This window comes from Elephas maximus, chromosome 25, assembly GCF_024166365.1.
Source record: "Elephas maximus indicus isolate mEleMax1 chromosome 25, mEleMax1 primary haplotype, whole genome shotgun sequence".
Lineage (NCBI taxonomy): Eukaryota > Metazoa > Chordata > Mammalia > Proboscidea > Elephantidae > Elephas > Elephas maximus.
In genome coordinates this window covers 27,136,904-27,156,110 of record NC_064843.1, presented here as the reverse complement: position 1 = coordinate 27,156,110, position 19,207 = coordinate 27,136,904, and the positions used below count along the sequence as shown (strand labels likewise).

At 40.7% G+C, this 19,207-nt stretch overlaps 1 protein-coding gene across 3 annotated transcripts in view; it reads right to left on the bottom strand.

Moving 5' to 3' along the window:
• PTPRT (protein tyrosine phosphatase receptor type T) overlaps positions 1-19,207 on the bottom strand; it is a 1,296,550-nt gene that overhangs the window by 230,664 nt on the left and 1,046,679 nt on the right. For all 3 annotated transcript variants that reach the window (XM_049868705.1, XM_049868707.1, XM_049868708.1), the window contains exon 13: positions 4,347-4,383. In XM_049868705.1, the coding sequence (XP_049724662.1) occupies positions 4,347-4,383 (37 nt within the window). The remainder of the gene's footprint in view (positions 1-4,346; positions 4,384-19,207) is intronic.

Sequence of the window (19,207 nt, the reverse complement as noted above, 5' to 3'; positions counted from 1 at the left end):
ATCCCTTTATCCATCCATGTGTTCATTAACATGTATTTATTGATATCCAGTGCATGCTAGAATCTGGAGATAGACAGTACTCAAAATAGGCGTAGTCCTTGCACTTATGTCACTTAGAGTATAGCAGGGAGATAAACACTAATTATGCAAACAAATTAAAAAAACATATAAGTTGTGAAGAGCAGCATGAAAGAAAAGTCGAGTATAACAAGAGTGCAAGTGTTAGGAATATACATTAATTGGAGGCCAGGAAAGGTCTTTCTGAGGAAGTGAGTTTTAAGTTTCAGTCTGTATATCTGTTAAGCAGGCACAAGTGCTGGTCAGAGGATTCCCGACAGAGGGGGCAAGATAAACAAATACCCCGAGGTTGGAAAGAACTTGATGTGTTTGAAGAATTGAAAAAGACTAGTGTGCTGGAGTGTAGTGAACAAGAGAAGAGAAGCCTGGATGAAGCTGGGGGAGGGAAGGAAGGGACCAGATCATGTAGGCCAGTCTGCTGGGGGCAGGGCCTGTGTGCAAGCAAAAGCAGCAGAGTGAACCCAATGGGCACATGGAGTGAGGCAGGGGGTAGAATTAGATAGGGCAGACAGTGGGTTAGGGTACTTGGGTAGAACTGGACAGCAGTTCCTTGAAAAGGGGTTTATCAGCAGACCACGAGCCATAGTGTGTTCAGAAATGTTTTATGATTGGGTAGATGAGATTACTTTAAATGGGGTAAGCTGAGGTTCAGAGATTCCCAGTGAGACCCTCACTGCAGTGAGATGCTGACTCCAAAGGCATTTATTTACTCATTAGCACATACTTGCTGAGTGCCAACTTTGTGCTGGGACCTTCCTGTCCTGGCAAAACCTGACTGTGAAATTAGTAGCTAGTTAAGACAAAGTGGAAAGTCCCTGAGTGGTACAAATGGTTAACATGCCCAACTGCTAACTGAAAGGTTGGAGGTTTCAGTTTACCCAGAGGCTCCTTGGAAGAAAGGCTTGGTAGATCTACTTCTGAAAAATCAGCCATTGAAAACCCTATGGAGTACCATTCTACTTTGACACACATTGAGTCACCATGAGTCAGGGGTGAGCTGACAGCAATTGTTTTTTAGACAAAGTGGTTCCTCAGTCAGAGCTCTTCCCAGAGGGCAGTGCTGGAGCCTACCCCCAGAAGGCCTGGCTTTGCTCTTCCTCCAGGACCGTAATTGGATCAGCAGCTCTTGCTCCACCACCATGAGAACCATCTGAGAATGGTCCTGCTGCCACACACCGAGAATCTGATGTGCCACAGTGTGCACACTGAGTTTAGTACCTGTCCAGAGTGCCTTGCACAGAATGTTCAAGGTCAGCCTCTGACTAGAACAGGTGGCAAATCGGGACCACAGCCCACCTCCTGGGCCACCTCCGGCAGGGTTGGTTCCTGCCCTTTGCACACCCTTAGTAGCTGAATGGAGAAAAAACTGCACTGGGGCCAATATGGATGCTGCCCCTAACTTCATGGGTTCCTTGTTTTCTAACCCTCCAAACTGGGCAGCATTACATTAGAACCTGGGTGACTAACAGAGACATTACAGAAAGGCAAGTGTTAGAGCCACTCACTGGAGCAAGGGGTGGTGTCTAATATAAGATGTGCTTGGCTTGGGGTCAAGTTATAATGACCCTGAATGAATGGCTTAGGGGCCATTCCAAGAGGCAACTCTTCGGTTCTGCAGGATACACACAGCTGACTACAGAAATTGGCTGGAGTGTCCAGGGACAGGACATTGGTCAGTTGCTTCACCACTGGAGCCCTGGCCTCGAGCCTGCACATGTGATCACACTCCAGGGGCTGGATGCCAGATGGCAGCCCCATGGGGAAGGTGCCACAATAGCAGAGAGGTGGAGGAGCTTGGAGGGAAACTGATGGTCTGTGGAATCTGCCACAGGAGTTTATTAACCCCAGTGCCTGTGGGGTTCCATACTGTATTTTCCTCTGGTTAAAAGGAATACTGTTTTTAGCAAACCCTCAAAGAGGGAGATTTGATCCAGGTAGTCAGAAGGGGATAGGAAGGGCCAAATATTGATTCCCGGCTTTAAATGCTTGATAGGAACTCTTCATGGGTGATGCATAACTTTAGGCAGGCTTTGCCTTTAAACTCCAAGGCTAGTGGCTGGCACAGGGTAGACACTGATCAAATAAATGCAGGTTTCCTTCCCTTTACCCAATTTCTGCATTTACCAAGTGTCCCTCTTATCTGATGTTGTACTGAGAGGTGCTGACTCCCTGAACTATGCTAGACTGGCATTCTGGATTGTCCAGCTCTCCGTCCCATTCACAAGTACTGCTGGAATTTCGTATCTCTGAGCCTAAGTGAAGACCCTCACTGAACTTGAAAACCGAGGCTCTGCATGGTTGGAATCACCAACGCCCTTGTCCCTCAGAGCCCTGCCTGGGCTTGGCCAGCTGGACATTCATTGTCATTCATACATTTGTGTCCTTTCACATGCCCACATGCAGCCTTGTTTGTGCACACACTCCACTCAAAGGAAGATTATAACCTATATGTCAAACAAGAGGAGGACCTTTGTCCTAAGGTCAGGTAGACAACTGCTTTAGTGCTTTGAATACCACCGAAATTCCCCTGTACCTCAGCAGTGCAACACTGGGGAGACCCAGCTTAGTGGGCCTCTATGCCTGTGAGGATGTGGGTCCTGAAATGCCAGGAAAGTATAGTCTTAAATGTTTTCCTCCATTATCCCCATACATACCTCTTGCCTGTCAGGTCACATGTTCTCCGTTCTCAGTTCAGATAATATGATCCACCAGACTACACTTTAGAAAGGCTTATGTCCCAGAGGGTATCCTTAGAATTCCCACATAGACCATGGAGAGCAGACCAGTCACATTAGCTCACCCCTGTCTAGAGGTCAAAAGCTAGAAGGGAGTCATGGAGCACTGTCATGGTGAAGAAGGTTTCTCTGGAAGTTTCCACACTACCGAAATGCTCCTTCCCTCTCCCTGCTGTCACTTTAAGGTAGATGCCATAAATACCCAGCTGTCCTGTTTACTGTCTAGAGCCCTGGTGCTGCCCAATTGATGGTGTTTGTCCTTCTAGATTATCTGTTTTCTCCAGTGGAAAAGTCAGCCAAGGTCTGTGATTTGTGTCATTCTCTTTGCAGGTCATCAGTCCTTCTTCCCTCACAAAGAGTATTTTATCTCTTTCCTTCCAGTACCCTGAATTCCTGAGATGGAACAAGTTAGGGACATGTCCACCACTCAGGATCGATGTGAAATTACAGTAAGTTCTTAGTCACCACGAGCTTTTGTCTTCTTCCTCCTGCCCCTTCCCTTTTTTGCCTACATATTGGTCTGATTTTCTTCAGTTATAAAAGTTATGTTTCATAAGTCTTGGTGCATATTCTCTCTTTTTCCATCCCCCATATGTATGTGTGTTTTCCTCTGTGTGTATGTTCTTGTGTGTGTGTGTATATTCACATACATGCGTACTTAGGTAATTGCCTTTGTCTATAATTTGTATCTATAATTATATGTCTACTATATTTATAATTTTCAACTCATTGGAAGCAAATTATGAAATTATGTATGCTGACAATAAATGCAGGGAACAAAATAGAATCTCCCAGTTTTGGTGTGTGTATGTTTAAAATACCAATACCATAACAAAAAGGTAAACCTGATTTCTAACCATTCAACCTCGTAATAGGTTAAATGATAACAAACTGTTCATTGATTTTTTTTTTTTAAAGAGTAATAAGCAGAAACATGTACCAATTGAAAGAGCCAGGCAATTCAATTATAATTTGGAAAACAAAAGTGATGAGCCTGAACAATGCTGCCTTAGTTTTGGGGGTAAGTGTTGAAAATGCCAAATACATAACAATGCAGTGTTTGTTTTCTCATTATTAAAGGCTTCAGCACTAATCACTTCATTTTTGAAAGCCATGTACCAATTGAATAAAGTACAAAACCTAGAAGATGGGTCTAATGGACATGCTTAAAGAAAAATACACACATAAACATAGATTCAAACACACTGAAAATATATAGCAGAAGAAAATCTGAGTAAATTTTACCTTCGTCATTCCACTGGTTAATGTACTACTCTGTCCGTCCGTCCGTCCGCCCGCCCACCCGTCCATCCATCCATCCATCCATCCAACAAATATGTTTTGAGCTCTTACTGTATGGTTCAGGTATTGTGCTCTTAGTCTGTATCCCAGGATTATGGTTTAGATGCGAATGACCACAGTGAGAACAGCAATTCATTAATGTTGTTTTTAGTCATTGTCTGAACTTTTGGTGTGTGGCTAAATAGGGAAATACTTAAATGACTGAAGATGGACAAAGACATGCCAACATACCTTTGGTAGCCAGACGCACACAGTTGATTTTGGTCTCCTGTGAACAACAAAAACGAGACTCCAGTTAATTAGTTGTGAGTTTGGTTTGTTACATAAAGAACATTTTTTGAATATATATGCATGTGTATATATTTGTAATTATAATTTAAAATTTCTCCTCCATTTTTTCCACACTGGAATCAGTTTTTACTTTTATTCATTTCTTCTCAGGCTACCTATAAACTTTGTTCCTTTCACTTCCTGTTTTTCACCACTTCATAAACCTGAACCCCAGACCGAACCACTTTATAAACATATGGGATACTGCCCATCACAGAACAATTTTAACAGTAACACTTTTTTGGGATACTGTGGCATGCAGTGTGCTTCATTCAGTTGTGTGGGTTAACAGATGATCCCAGAGAAACTCTAGGGAAACTGTTGCAAATGAGTGGACACTTGGCAAAAACCCAGACAATATGAATATATAAAAATAAAACTGCAAAATTCATGTTCAGAATCTCACTTTGGCCCTAAGACCTCTAGTGAGCCTCACTGGCTTCCTGGATGATGTGTGTCTGTGGCAATAGTCTTTGCTGGGTCAACTATCTAGTTATTGTTGGTTGTTCCCCAAGTGGACAGGATCCATACATTTGTGATCGTGCTGGGCATGCAGTGGAGTTACAGAAGAATGAGCTTAGGAGGAGGAATCATTGTAGCTTAGTTTATTGGGACCCATTTCTCAGGAGGTCCTGGAACCAGCTGGCAAAATTATACCCTCAGCAACAGCCTGAATGCAGTGTAGCAATGAAAATGAAAGGCGAAAAATGCAAGTATGTGAGTCACAAAACTTAAGAATCCAATGAATGTCTTGCTGATGCTCAGTAACAAGGAAACACTGCATCTTAAAGGCACTTGAGTTAGTCAGGATAGGGAAGATTATGCTGCAGTAATAAAACCCTCAAACTTCCGTGTCTAAAACCAGCAAAAGTTTATTTTTGCACTCTAACTACATGTCCAGTGTTGTGTAAGGTTGGGGGTGAGGGATGTGTGATACTCTAATCACTGTAGTCACTCAGCGACCCAGGCTGATACCACCATGTTAGCAGAAGGCTTCAGGTTTCACAGAGGCAGGGGAAGAGAAGCCCGAAGGGTCAGACATTGGTATTTAAATGCTTTGGATTGAAAGCATAACTTCTACATACGTTTCATTGGCTAGAATCAGTCACATGGCCATGCCTAACTTAAGTGGGGAAATGGAATTTTTCATGTACCCAGAAGTAGAGAAGAAATGGTAATGTGTATAGCAGAGTCTATTCTGTTTGTGCACACTCTGAATGTTAGATATTGTCACTTCTATTGAACGCAAATATGACTAATTATCCACAATGGCGTTGATTCTGTTCTCAAGTGCACAGAAAGTCTACTCTTCATTGTTTAGGATGGATTTCTGAATATCGAAAGATGGTTCTCAGTTTCTGCTAACCTTGTTCTTCTTCAACATTTCCTCCTATGATAAGTGTTCAAGTCCTTTGAACCATCCTAGGTACTCATCCTGGGGCATCCTCCAGATTGTCCCTTGTAACGTGCTGTGACCAGAATGGGAAGGAACACTGTACATGCAGTTTTGCTTAGCTAGATTATCACTCTTTTCCTTACTCATACTGCACTTCTATTAACATAGCCAGTACTCCAGCTTTTCAGTGATCGCAATGAGTGTACCATCAAATCCCTCTTTACCACCAAATATCTTTGCCACAGGCTTGATTCTGCATATATAAGTGTGGTTGTATTTCTGGAGTCCAAATACAGAGTCTTGTATTTACCACTATTGACTTCCATCTTCTTTGAGTGATCTGCTTGCTACAGCCTGTCATATTCTTTACCGTCTGAAAATTACTGGACCTTAATTTTTTCTAATTTCTTTGAAATATTACTAAAAATTGGGAGCTAGAAAATGTCAAGGGTAGATCCCTGTGGCATGTACTAGACTCCTTCCTGTTGGCGTTTATCATTATGGTTTGGTTATCTAACCAGTTAGTAATTTCTCTAACTGCTTATTTACTCATATCCTGCTACTGTATTTTTCCACAAAAATAGCTTGAGAATAGGGCCAAATTCATTTCAGATACTGTAGAACTCTCAAAGAAAGACGGTTAAGTTGACACAGCTTGTTCTTTGGAACAAGTGTTTCCTTTCCTTTCTTTTTTATGCCGGAAAGTGCTCATTTTTAAAATAAACAATTGTTTTAAATAAATTTTTATTTTTTTCTTTTTATAAAATGGAAAGCGTAGAAGTGTTGAAAGAACATGACAAATAATGGTTCATATATATGAAATAGTCATAAGAATTGCTTATATGAAGTTTGAAGTATGTGAGTAATTCAAGAAAAAGTTTTTTTTTTTTTTTTTTTTTTTAAAAAGAACATACCAAGAAGATGGAAAGAAGGAAAAATGACCGGGAACAAATATACAAATAAAGAACTCTGTATGTGTGATGCCAAAACTGAAGCCACAAATGAGTTAAGCCTTGCAAATGAGCAAATTAGTTTTTTTTTTTCATGTTTGGAGAAGGGGCTAAGTTCTTCAACTCTCTTGGCTTCTATTCCTGTGTTTTGGCTTAAAAGACCAATGAACTGAAACCTGAGATACTTAAAGTATAACTTCCAGAGAACCAAAGCAGGCCTGCAGATGACTTTGTAGTGTCACAGTGACTATCATGGTGAAATTGTATAGAATGAGGGAGGTGTCAAGAGACTAGAGATGGTCAGAAGGAACTCCAAATTTATACAAAGACAAAAGATTTGCAAAATAATAGAAAACTTGCCAGTTCTGTGCATGGTCCTTTAACATAGCAGCGGGAAAGGTTTGATGAAGTCAGTGTTGCTAGTGGTGATTTGTGAATACGTATCTAGATTTCAAAGAGAGTCAGTTCTCTTCTGTCTGTATCAAATACTCTGTTCCCATGGAATAATCTTAAATGTACAAGAAACTTCATACACGAAGATGCCGATTCCAGTTTGTTTATAAAAGTGAAAATTAGGAGCGTTGTATCTGTTTAACCATAAGGGATGATTAAGTTGTGGTCTGTGCATACAGTGGAATATTATGAAGCTGTGAACAAAAATGATTTTGAGGAGGGCCACGTAATAACATGGAGTAGCACTCATAAAATCTCATTAAATGAATAAAGCAAGGTACAATTAAAAAAAATTACAATCTCAGATGTGTAAACTAGCATGTAAAACTCTAGGCTATATGCAAAGTTAAACATTGAAAGTGTAAGTCCTGAAGGAAAGGTACTTAATAATTGTCGTATAGTTGGTTTGAAGTATACATGCAGACAAGTGTAGTGATCTTAAATATGGTTGGACATATTTTTCACAAAGTGAACACACCCCTATGACCGGCGGGATTCTTGGCGGGGGTAGGGGGGCATTACCAGCACCCCAGAAGCCTCCTTCATCATCCCTCTGGGTCACTTTCTCTCTGCAGAGGTGAACCCTAACCTACCTTCTTTGAGAATGTCCTCTTTAAAATGTGATCACGTTAAAAGGAATGCTAGGTGGCTGCAGCGGATTATCCCACTGTCTTTCTCTAGCTTACTGGGTGATCTGTAAAAACTTCCTAATCCTCCTCAGAGTCATCCTCCCTTCTGGTTTCACGCTTGAAAACAACCCATCTCCTAGCACCACAGTCTGTTTTCTGTATCTAGAATACATGTCTGATTATGCTTCACTCTTCCTGGCTTTCACAAACACGATGCTGACATGTTCGCTTTCTCCTAAGTTCCTGACACCTTTAATTCCTTAACCAATTTATCTTTGTTGGTTCGAATTAGGTACAGAATAACAAAGCCCCGAGTCACTCTCTTGACCTTCTGGGTGATTGAATTGTCAGCAAGCAAGTCAGGAACGTACCAGATACTCTGCAGCCTGTGATATGAGAGGTCTGGGCAGTGTGCAGATACCCAACATCCCCAAATCAGTTCAACAAATGTGCAGTGTATACTTCCTTTGTGCTAAGACTGCATAAGGCTTTGGGGAAAGGAAGAAAATTTGATGTGTTTTCTGTTCTATCTCTACTGTACCCTATGTCCAGGTCTGTAATATATGCTAGGGCAGTACAATACAAATTCTTTTCCCATCATTTTAACCTCACTTACATCCCACTTCTACTCCAGACTTGTAAATCTGTCAAAAAAAAAAAAAATTTGCCATCGAGTTGAGTCTGACTCATAGCAGCACCGTGTGTGTCAGAGTATAACTGTGCTCCACAGGTTTTTTGATGGCTGCTTTTTTGGAAGTAGATTGCCAGACCTTTCTTCTGAGGTGCCTCTGGTTGGACACATACTGGGTCTTCCCCTGGCCTCAGTACATGGTTCTGTCTGGTCTCCCTGTACCCCACTCCTGTCGGCTCTCTTCTCTTGCACAGATCCCTAAGCTGTTGTTTGGCCTCCGTATGGTTCACCCACTTATCATGTGTCAGTCCCTGAAAGAAACACCAAGGAAATAAAAAGGAGAGTTCTCTTTTGTTAAAGTACCTACTTTGCATATTTTCTTTTCACTCTTATATCAAGGCTGTGAGATGAATACCACAATGCCCATTTTTTTCCAATGAGAAGAGATTAAATAATTTTTTCCTAAGGTTACACAGGTAGTAAGCCAGGCTAAAATACAAGCAACTTTTAAGCAAGTGGCCTGTTTTTCTGAGACATCTGTAGTCACATACCCCATTGCCATTGAGATTAGATCCCCTGCTTTCTTGGCTTGCTCCACAGCCACACAATGACATTGGAATGCAGCTTTGTTTTGGGAAACCGGCTAGGCAGTTTGTGATGAAAAGAAATTCTATTTTGACTTGAAACAGGACCCTGAGCAATCAGAAGGTCTGTGGTGGAAAAGCGAAGCAGATAGACTCTAGAAACTTTGAGCAGCCCAGAACCATTAGAACTAGGTAACACGGCAGGCTTATCATTTGGGAAAGATGAATGAGGAATGCCTTTTAAGGGGTAACAGGGCCAGAGTGATATCTGAACTCTAGCTTGCTAAAGAAACATGTGTGCTGGAGGGTTCAGGATAGCTGGCTAATGGTGACACATTCTTCTAGCTGAACAGGTGTTTACCACCAACTCATTATATCTTCCTGGAAGACATTAGGCAATAGCCAGTGTCCTGTGCCAGACTCTAGGGGAGGAAGACCCCAAGTAACATACAGCCCAATTCAGAGAATTTACAGTTAAGCTGAAGCTCTGAAGGCCTTCTCCAAAGTGTTCTTTCTCTAGGTGCTGACTTCATTGCCTCACCTCACCAACTCTCTGGAACTCACTTTAATCAGATTGCTTTCATCATGGGTCATCGAAGACTTTCACATGGTCAACTCTAATAGTTACTCCTCTGTCCCCATCTCCGCCCCATAGAGTTTCCAAGGAGTGCCTGGTGGATTCGAACTGCCGACCTTTTTGTTAGTAGCCCTAACACTTAACCACTATGCCACCAGGGTTTCCATTAGTTGCAACTAATTACTCCCTCCTTGATGCATTCCCTTCTCTTGGGTTTTGGGTCACTCCACTAGACCTGTTTTTCTCCTACCTCACTGTCTGATCCTTATCCATGTTTTGCTAGATCTTTATCCTTTGCTTGACTTCCAAACATTGGAGCGACCTGGGGCTTGGTCTTATGTCCTCTTCCATCTCTATCCTAACTCACCAGGATATTACATTCAGTCACAAGGTTTTAAATATTAAATCCTTAGAACTCCTATATTTTTATTTCTAACTTTAATATTACTGAGATCTTGGCTCATATATCCACCTGTCTACTTGAATTCTTTATGGTCTCATATACAAACCTCAAAAGCAAATGTGACCCCTCCCTTCCACTCCAAACCTATCCACCACTAGTTTTCTCCAAGCAGTAAATGTTAACATTATCTACTTAGTTAAGTAAAAAACTTAGGAGTCATCCTTCTATCATCCTCCACAATTAATCCATCATCAATTCTTGTTGACTCGGAGTAGTTGAGGGCAAAGGTAACCACCTAACACCAAATCTCCCCACACACCCTTCAAAAACAAAAAAGTTAAAAAAAAAAAAAAAGATACAAGATCCACAACCTCAGCATAATTGAAAAACAGAGAACCCCCAAAACTTCATAGCATTTGTTAGCAGAAAAGTAAGCACCAAATCTAAGTGACCTATCGCTAAGGCACTCAACAGAAGCCTTTGTCGACGGCAAGGGCTGTACAGAAAACAATGTGGACAAGAGAAGAGGTGAGCTAGGAGAGGGTGTGAGACTGATCTAAAATGATCTCCAGAAAGTCCAAGTCCATGCTATGTGTGAAAAGGCTAAAACTATTCTTGGTAGATCAAGAAATGAATAGAGGGAAAGAACTTAAAAGCACATATAATTCAAGGTGGTAGTCTTTAATAGGTATCACTTATGAGGGAGAAGACTCTGAAAAAGGGAGAAGTGTCCTTGGGAGATTGTATAGTGAAGGGGAAAAGAGCCAAATGGGAGAGTTTTAGAAACAAATGGGATAATATTAGAGACAGAAACTTAGATTGATTTCCATAGAAGAAACAGAGAAAGTTATCAAGGAACTACCCCATAAAAAAAGCATTATGCCCAGATGTTTTCACAGGCAATTTCTACCAATACTTTAAATACAGGATAGTACCAAAGTTCCATAGATTGTTCCACAGCATATAAAACGAAGGACAATTTGCTGTTTCTCTTTATGAAATAAACATAACTTGAACTTTATAAAGAGAATACCAAAATAAGGGAAGATTATAGGCCAGTTTTACTTTCCAGTAGGCAGAACTATTGAATAACATATTAGTAAACAGAGTCCAGCACTGCCTTAGAAACATAAAATGCCAAGCAAAATGTATTCCAGAAACAGAAGGTTGATTCAGTGTCAGGAAATGCATTCATTTATTTATATAATATTAAATTAATTCATATAATAGACCACATTAATAGATCAAGGGAGAAAAAGCATGTTATAAGATCTGTTAATACTGAAAAAGCGTTTTGACAAAATTCAATATGCCTGTTTTTTTTAAACTCAAGAAAATAGGAATTGATTAATATTTCAAAATAAAATAAAAATATATATAACTTAGTCTTAAAATCAGCATCTTACTCAATGAGGATCCAGTAAAATCACAGCATTAAAATCGAGAACAAGGCTAGGATGCCTTCTGTCTCCACATTGCAGTTGGGCAAGGGAACTCAACTAGATGCATACAAATTAGAAAAGAAAATGTAAACTTTCTCTGTTTACAGATGATATAACAGTGTATCTGAAAACCCCCAGAGAATCAATGATAAGATAAACTGAAGTAAGAGAATTCAGTTCAGTAAGGTAGGTAGCAGGATATAAAATTAATATCCAAAAATCAATAGTCTCCATATATAAACCAATAATCAGAAGACATAATGGTAGCAAAACCTCATTTATAATGGCAGTAAAGATTAAATACTTAGGAATAAACTTAACAAGAATGTGCAAATCCTATATGAGGGAAACTTTACAACATCCCTGAAAGATACAAAAGTAGACTTGAACAAATAAAAAGACATCCCCTGTTCTCAGGAAGGATAATTCAACATCTTAGAGATGTCAGTCCACCCTAAGTAATGTATAAATTTAATGTAATCCCAGTAAAAATACTAATAGGCTTTTTATGAAGCTTGTCAAGTTGTCATTGACGTTTATATGAAAAAACGAACATGTAAGAATAGCTAGGGAAACATTGAAAAAGTAAATCTAGGTAGGGGACTTGCCCTACCAGATATTAAAGCCTAAATCCATTAATCCATTGCTGTTGAGTCAATGCCGACTCATAGCAACCCTATCGGACAGAGTCGAACTGCTCCATAGGATTTCCAAGGCTGTAAATCTTTACGGAAGCAGGCTGCCACATCTTTCTTCCACGGAGCAGCTGGTGGGTTTGAACCACCAACCTTTTGGTTAGCAGCCGAACCTTTAACCTTTGCACTACCAATGGTCTTTCTATTAAATCATAGAGCCTTTATAGTTACAACAGTGTAGTACTGGTGCATATATAGACAAACAAGCCAGTGGAATACAATGCAAAATCTAGAAAAAAGATCTAGGAATACATGGAAATGTCAAATATGAGAAAGGTGGCATCTGAAATTATTGGGAAAGACGGACTTTTAATAAATGTTGCTAGGACAACTAGATAGATATTTGGGAAAAAAAGATAAAATTAGATCCATACTTAACACCACATACAAAAATGTAGGCGAAACATCAGAGATCTAAATGTAAAAATGAAACTCTACAAGTACCTGAAGAAAATATGGATGATTTAATCTAGGTGCAGCGAAAGGCTTTTTAACTTTGAGAAGATTTGGATGCAACAAATGAAAACAAAAAACATGTATTTGATTATATGTATATATATATATTGGGCGTGGCAAAACCACTATAAATAAATTCAAAAGATAAATAACAAACTGGTAAAAACTGTAACATGTATGAATGCAGTTGGCAAAAACTGCATCATAAATAAAGGATTAATATCCTTGATATATAAAGAACTTCTAAAAATTGAGAGAAAGAAGATTTTTAAAACTTGATAGAAAATTGGGCCAAAGACATAAACAGGTAATTAACAAAGTTATATAACAATACCCCTTAAATATATGAAAAGTTGTCAACTTATCATAAGAAAAAGTAATTAGACCTAGACTGAGGAGCACTGTCGAATATCTTACCTATTAGTTTGGGAAGACTGAAAGTTTGATGACACAAACTGTTGGCAAGGCTGTGAGGAGCCAAACAGTCTGACACATTGCTGGACCAAAAAAAAAAAAAAAACTATTGCTATCAAGTTGATGTTGACTCATAGCAACCTTGTGCGACAGAGTAGAACTGCCCCATAGGGTTCCAAGACCGTAAATCTTTATGGAAGCTGACTGCCACATCTTTCTACCATGTTGCTGCTGCTGGTGAGTTCGAATCATCGACCTTTTGGTTAGCAGCTGAGGCGTAACCACTGCACCACCAGGGCTCTTTGACACATTGCTGGATGGAAGTGTAATTGGTTCAACTCTAATAGAAGGGAAGTTAGCAGTATCCACTTTAGCTATGTATTTGTCCACCTTTTGACCCAATAATCCCCCTTCTGGGAATTTACCCTGAAGACACACATTCCATCAATTCCTTTATTGTAGCAATATTTGCAGTTTAAAATATTGGAAGCAACATATATACCTGTACATGAGAGTAATTAGATAAACTAAGGTACATAATGGAGTACTGACCAGTTGCTGTCAAGTTGATGCCAACTCATGGTGACCTCCTGTGTTTCAGAGTAGAACTGTGCTCCGTAAGGTTCTCATGGCTGTGACCTTTTGGAAGCAGATCACCAGGCCTTTTTTCCAAGGTGCTTCTGGGTGAGTTTGAACCACCAACCTTTGGGTTAGTAGTCAAGTGCTTAACCATTTGTGCCACCCTGGAATGCCTTAGAACATAGCACCTTAAGTGATCAAAATTAATCACCACTATAAATTTGGGACATATTGCCATCGAGTGCCTCCCGAGAAAAAGCACTGAGAAGAACTCAACATCACTTGTGTGGTATTTCTGCCAAAAATGCATAATCTGAATCTAACCATGAGGTAACCTGAGACAAACCCAACACAAGGACATTGTAGAAAATGACTGGCCTGTTGGTAAAGTGGAGGGTCAGCGAAAAAAAGAGGGAGACCCTCAATGAGATGGATTGACACAGTGGCTGCCGCAACTGGCTCAAACATTAACAATTGTGGGGATGGCACGGGATCAGGCAATGTTCTGTTATACATAAGGTTTCTGTGAGTCAGAGCCTACTCAAGGGCACCTAACGTTAACACTCTTCAGAAGAGTCAAGATCATAAAATCTAAGGAAAGACTTAGGAACTGCTTTAGATAACAAGGAATCTAAAGAGATATGACAACTAAATGTAACTTGTGATCCTGGATTTTTTTTCTTTTTTACTATAAATTAGGACATTATTAAGACAATTTTGAAAACTTAAATAGGTTTGTATATTTGCTAACAGTTACATCTGGTAATTTCCTTCTAATAGTATTATGGTTACATATAGGAAACGCACATTGAAATGTTTAGGCGTAAAGGTGCCATAGATTGACAGGTAGAATGGTAAAGCAAATGTGGTAAACTGTTAGCAATTAGGGAATCAGGAGGGTTCATGAAAGTTCTTTATACTATTCTTGAAAGCTTTTTGTGAGTTTGAAATTATCTTGAAATATGAAGTTAAAATTTGGCAGAAAGGAAGGAGTGAGTTGTGGTGTAGATGAAACAAGGCTGGCCATGGATTGATAATTGTTGAAGTGGAGTGATAGGCATATAGGGATGATTCTAGTATTCTCTTTACTTTGGTACATGTTTGAAACTTCCCATATTAACATGTTTTTAAAGGAGGGATAAAAATACATATGTTCCTATATTCTGAATGGAGCCCTGGTGGTACAGTGGTTAAGAGCTCGGCTGCTAACCAAAAGGTGGGCAGTTCGAATCCACCAGCCGCTCCTTGAAAATGCTATGGGGGCAGTCCTGCTGGTCTTGAATACATTGTGTTCTTTTGCTCTCTGCTGTTAGCACCCAGGTCCAAACCACCACCATCTTTAGCCTGATGACTGCACTAGCTTCCTGACTGCTCTATCTGTAGCCTTTCTTGACCCCGTAATTAATTCCCTTTCCTTTTAGCCAGAGCAATCTTTTAAATACCTATGTCGATCACACTACTCCTTCTTTAAAACTGCTCAATGGCTTCTCAGTGGACTGAGGATAAAATTCCTTGCCTCCCCTTGACCTTCAGTGCCTCGCACACGCAAACACGGCTATCTCCTCTGACTCTTTTCTCGCCACTCTCCCCCTCCAGGCGTGCCGGTCTGGATTATGACCTCCAAACGTGCCAAATTTATTTCATCCTTGGGGCCTTTACATTGGCTGCTCCCTCTGCCTGGAATGCCTTGTCTTGATACCTTCACCTGATTGAAACTCATCATTCCGGTTCTGTTATATGCCACCTCCTGAAAGATGCCTTCGCTGATGATTCCAGTCAGCTGCCACATGCTCCAGTCACCCTCTATCATGTTGATCTTTTCTATTCTTACATATCACAATAGGAAATTATGTTATTTGCATGTTGACTAATTGCCAGTTTCCCCAGAATGTAAAGACCATGAAAACAGACTTGCCTATCCTTTTTGTTGATGGAGTGGTGCCTGGCATATGTTAAACATCCCATAAATAATGAATGAAGTTAGACATTCAAGTTTGAGTTTTGTTTCTCATTGGTTGAGTGACCTTGGGTAAATTCCCTGGGGAAATTCCCTGGGGGAACTCCTTAATCTTTCTGAATCATAGTTTCCTCATCTGTAGAATGGGGCAATAGTTTTTGCACATCTCACTGGGTTGAACAAAATTTTGTGCCAAATATTATTCAGCCATAAAAAGGAAAGAAGTACAAATAGATGCCACAACCTGGATGAACCTTGAAAACATACTACATGAAAGTAGCCAGACACAAAAAGTCCACGTATCGTATGATACCATCCATACGAAATATCCAGAATAGGCAAATTCATAAAGACAGAAGATAGATTAATGGCTACCAGGGGCTGAGGCGGGAGGGGGAGTGAAATGGTAGCTAATGGGTACAGGATTTTTGGAGGGTGATGATAAAAAAAAGTTTTGAAATTAGATAGTGGTGATGGTTGCATGACCTTGTGAATATATGAAAAAACACTAAATTGTACACTTTAAAAAAGTGCCTGAAAAATGCCAAGAAGTGTATATGCATGGCTTTATTATTGTAATAAATTGATATGGGGATTATTGCTGAGATCATTTTCCCTGTCTTCAATAGAATAAATTCCATGCCTTTTAGCATGGCATGCAAGGCCCCCATTACCCAGTCTCTGTCTCTCTCTGGTCTTCTCTCCGTATCCCAAAAACAGTCCCACCAAACCTCCCCAAATGCATAATAGAGTTCCCAACCTTTGGGCCTTCATCCAGGTGCTTCCTTTGCAGAACACACCATCTCCTCTGCCCCATTGTCTGCCCAGGAAATACCCACTTATCTTCCAAGATTCAGCCCAAATGTCATCTTGTCTATGAGACTTTTCTGAGCACCTCCTCATTTCCTTCATCTCCAGGTTTATGGATAGACCCTGTACACCAGGTATTCCTGCATTGTGATTCCTAACATAGTTTATTGAACACATTTGTTTTTCTGTATTTTTCATTGGATTGTGGGTTCCCCAAGGGCAGAGACTGTATCTTTTTTATCTATTTATGCCCCCACTGACACAGAACAAGCTCTTAATGAATGATTATTTTTGTCATCATCATCTGTATTTCCTTACAGAAGACAGAATGACCACAGATGGCACAATTTTGCAAAGTGAAAAATGATGGGAATGAGAGGTTAGGTTTGAGCCCTGGCTCTGACCTTGGGGAGATCACTTCCCCACTCTGGATTTGTTTCTTTTTCTTCAGAAACGAGGGAGTTGGGCAATCTGTGTAGTCCCTGAGTAGTGCAAATGGTTAGGTGCTCAGCCACTAACCCAAAAGTTGGCAATTTGAATCTACCCAGAGACACCTCAGAAGAAAGGCCTGGCAATCTACTTCCAAAAAATCAATGATTGAAAACCCTGTGGAGCAGAATTCTACTCTGAAACGTATGAGGTCTCTATGAGTTGAAATCTACTTGATAGCAACTGGTTTGATCTCTTTTTTGAACAGTTTATATGCTCCTTTGGAATACTACATTTTGTCTTCTTGTTCTTCAGCACCGGGACATTGATGCTGTGGACCAGCTGTACAGATTATCCCCTAATTGGGAGGTTAGAAGTGTGGTTCCTTTGGGGCTTCATGGAGAGGGGCTTAGACCTTCCATCAGGGACTGGAAACTCCTGAGCCTGAACACACCTAAGCCAGAGCCGTCCTTCATGTCTCCCCGTACAGCACTTATCTGACCTTAATGATCCCTGCTCTCCATGAGCAATCCTTTGAGCTGTAATTACTAACGGATGTTTGTAAAGTCTTTGAAATTCTCAGGTGACAGATGTAATCAAAGGCCAATTTGTTATGATAATTGTTATTAGTGCCCCATAGGGTTTCCGAGGCTGTAAATCTTTACAGAAGTAGACTTCCACATCTTTCTACTGCAGAGAGGCTGGTGGGTTCAAACTACCCACTGTTTGGTTAGCACCTGAACGCTTAACTCACCGCACCACCAGGACTCCATTCTTATTGGTACAGCTCTTCATTATTTGTTGATGTAAATGGCAGTGCTAGCAGGTGTTCAGGATTGAGCAGGGGTTGAGGTTGGCCATGACTGGCGGGAGAAAGAGGGAAAGTGTGGGTGGGTGGGGACTGGGCGTCTTTTAGGGACCCCTGCTGGCATTGGTTCAGCCACATTCCTCTACAAAGCTACTTTGTGGAGCTATGACTCAGCATGAAGCCAGGCACTAAATGCACAGGACCATCTAACTGCATTTTTACATGCACAGGTTCAAATCCAGCTCAGTCTCTTGCTCTGGTGTGTACATCAGCTAATTTAGCCTCCCTGAGCCTTGGCTTGTTCATCCGTGAAAAGAGGATACATGGTGGTTAAAATCTTGACTGCTAACAAAAAGGTCAGCAGTTCGAATCTACCAGCCACTCCTTGGAAACCCTATGGGGCAGTTCTTCTCCATCCCATAGGGTCACTATGAGAGTCAGAATTGACTCGATGGCAACAGGCTTTGGTTTTTTTATAGTATCAACTTAGACTTGCTGTGGTTGGAGAATGGGTGTAAGGCAAGCAAGAGTGGATGTGGGAAGACCAGTTAGAAGGCTGTTTTGGTTGCCCAAGTAAGAGATGGTGGTATCCAGGATGAGGGTAGTGGCAGTAGAGATGAGAAACACATATTGCTTTGAGATCGTCTCAGGATGTATAACCAATAGGACTTGGTGATGATTAGATATAGAAGGTGAGGTGCTTTGGGCAACCCAGACTTTACTGAGGTAGGAAAGACTGAGGGATGTTTTTGGAGGAGAGGAATGAGCAATTCAGGTTTAAATAAACCATTGCCAATGATCTTCATCAGTCCCTTGTAGATTTGGTTCGTGTGAATTTCCTCAACTCTGTGGCCTGATAAAGTGAGGTAATTGGTTTGCAAAGTTGAGGGCCATGGTGTAAAAGATGGAACCTCACCAAAATTCAGCCTTCAGGAAGGGCCTGCAGAAGAACTGTCCCTCTTTTCTACTTGCCTCTTCTCTCACCTTCATGCATCCAATGTACCAACTGTGTCTCTGCATACCCTGGACTACACTGATTTCGTTTCTTCATTTGAGCTATACCTTCAAAAAGCTTGTGTACCCATAGATCTTGCTTGTCCTTTCCTTAGTGCATCTTTATACTCTGACCATATACACTACCTGTGATACAGTAATAATGATGCTGCCGTTGTTGTTGGGTGGTGTCAAGTCAGTTTTGACTAATAGCAACTCCATGTGACAGAGTAGAACTACCGCATAGGGTTTTCTAGGCTATAGTCCTTACGGAGCAGAACACAAGTCTTTCTTCAATAGAGGCACTGGGTAGGTTTGAACCACCAACCTTTTGGTTAGCAGCTGTGTGCTTAACTGTTGTACCACTAGGGTTTCTTAGAATGGTGATTTGTTGCTGGGACTGTCCAGTTGATTCTGACTCATAGTGACCCTTTAGGACAGAATAGAACTGTCCCATAGGGTTTCCTAGGCTGTAATCTTTACAGGAGCAGATTGCCAGGTCTTTTCCCATGGAGTGGCTGGTGGGTTTGAATTGCTGACCCTTCAGTAAGCAACC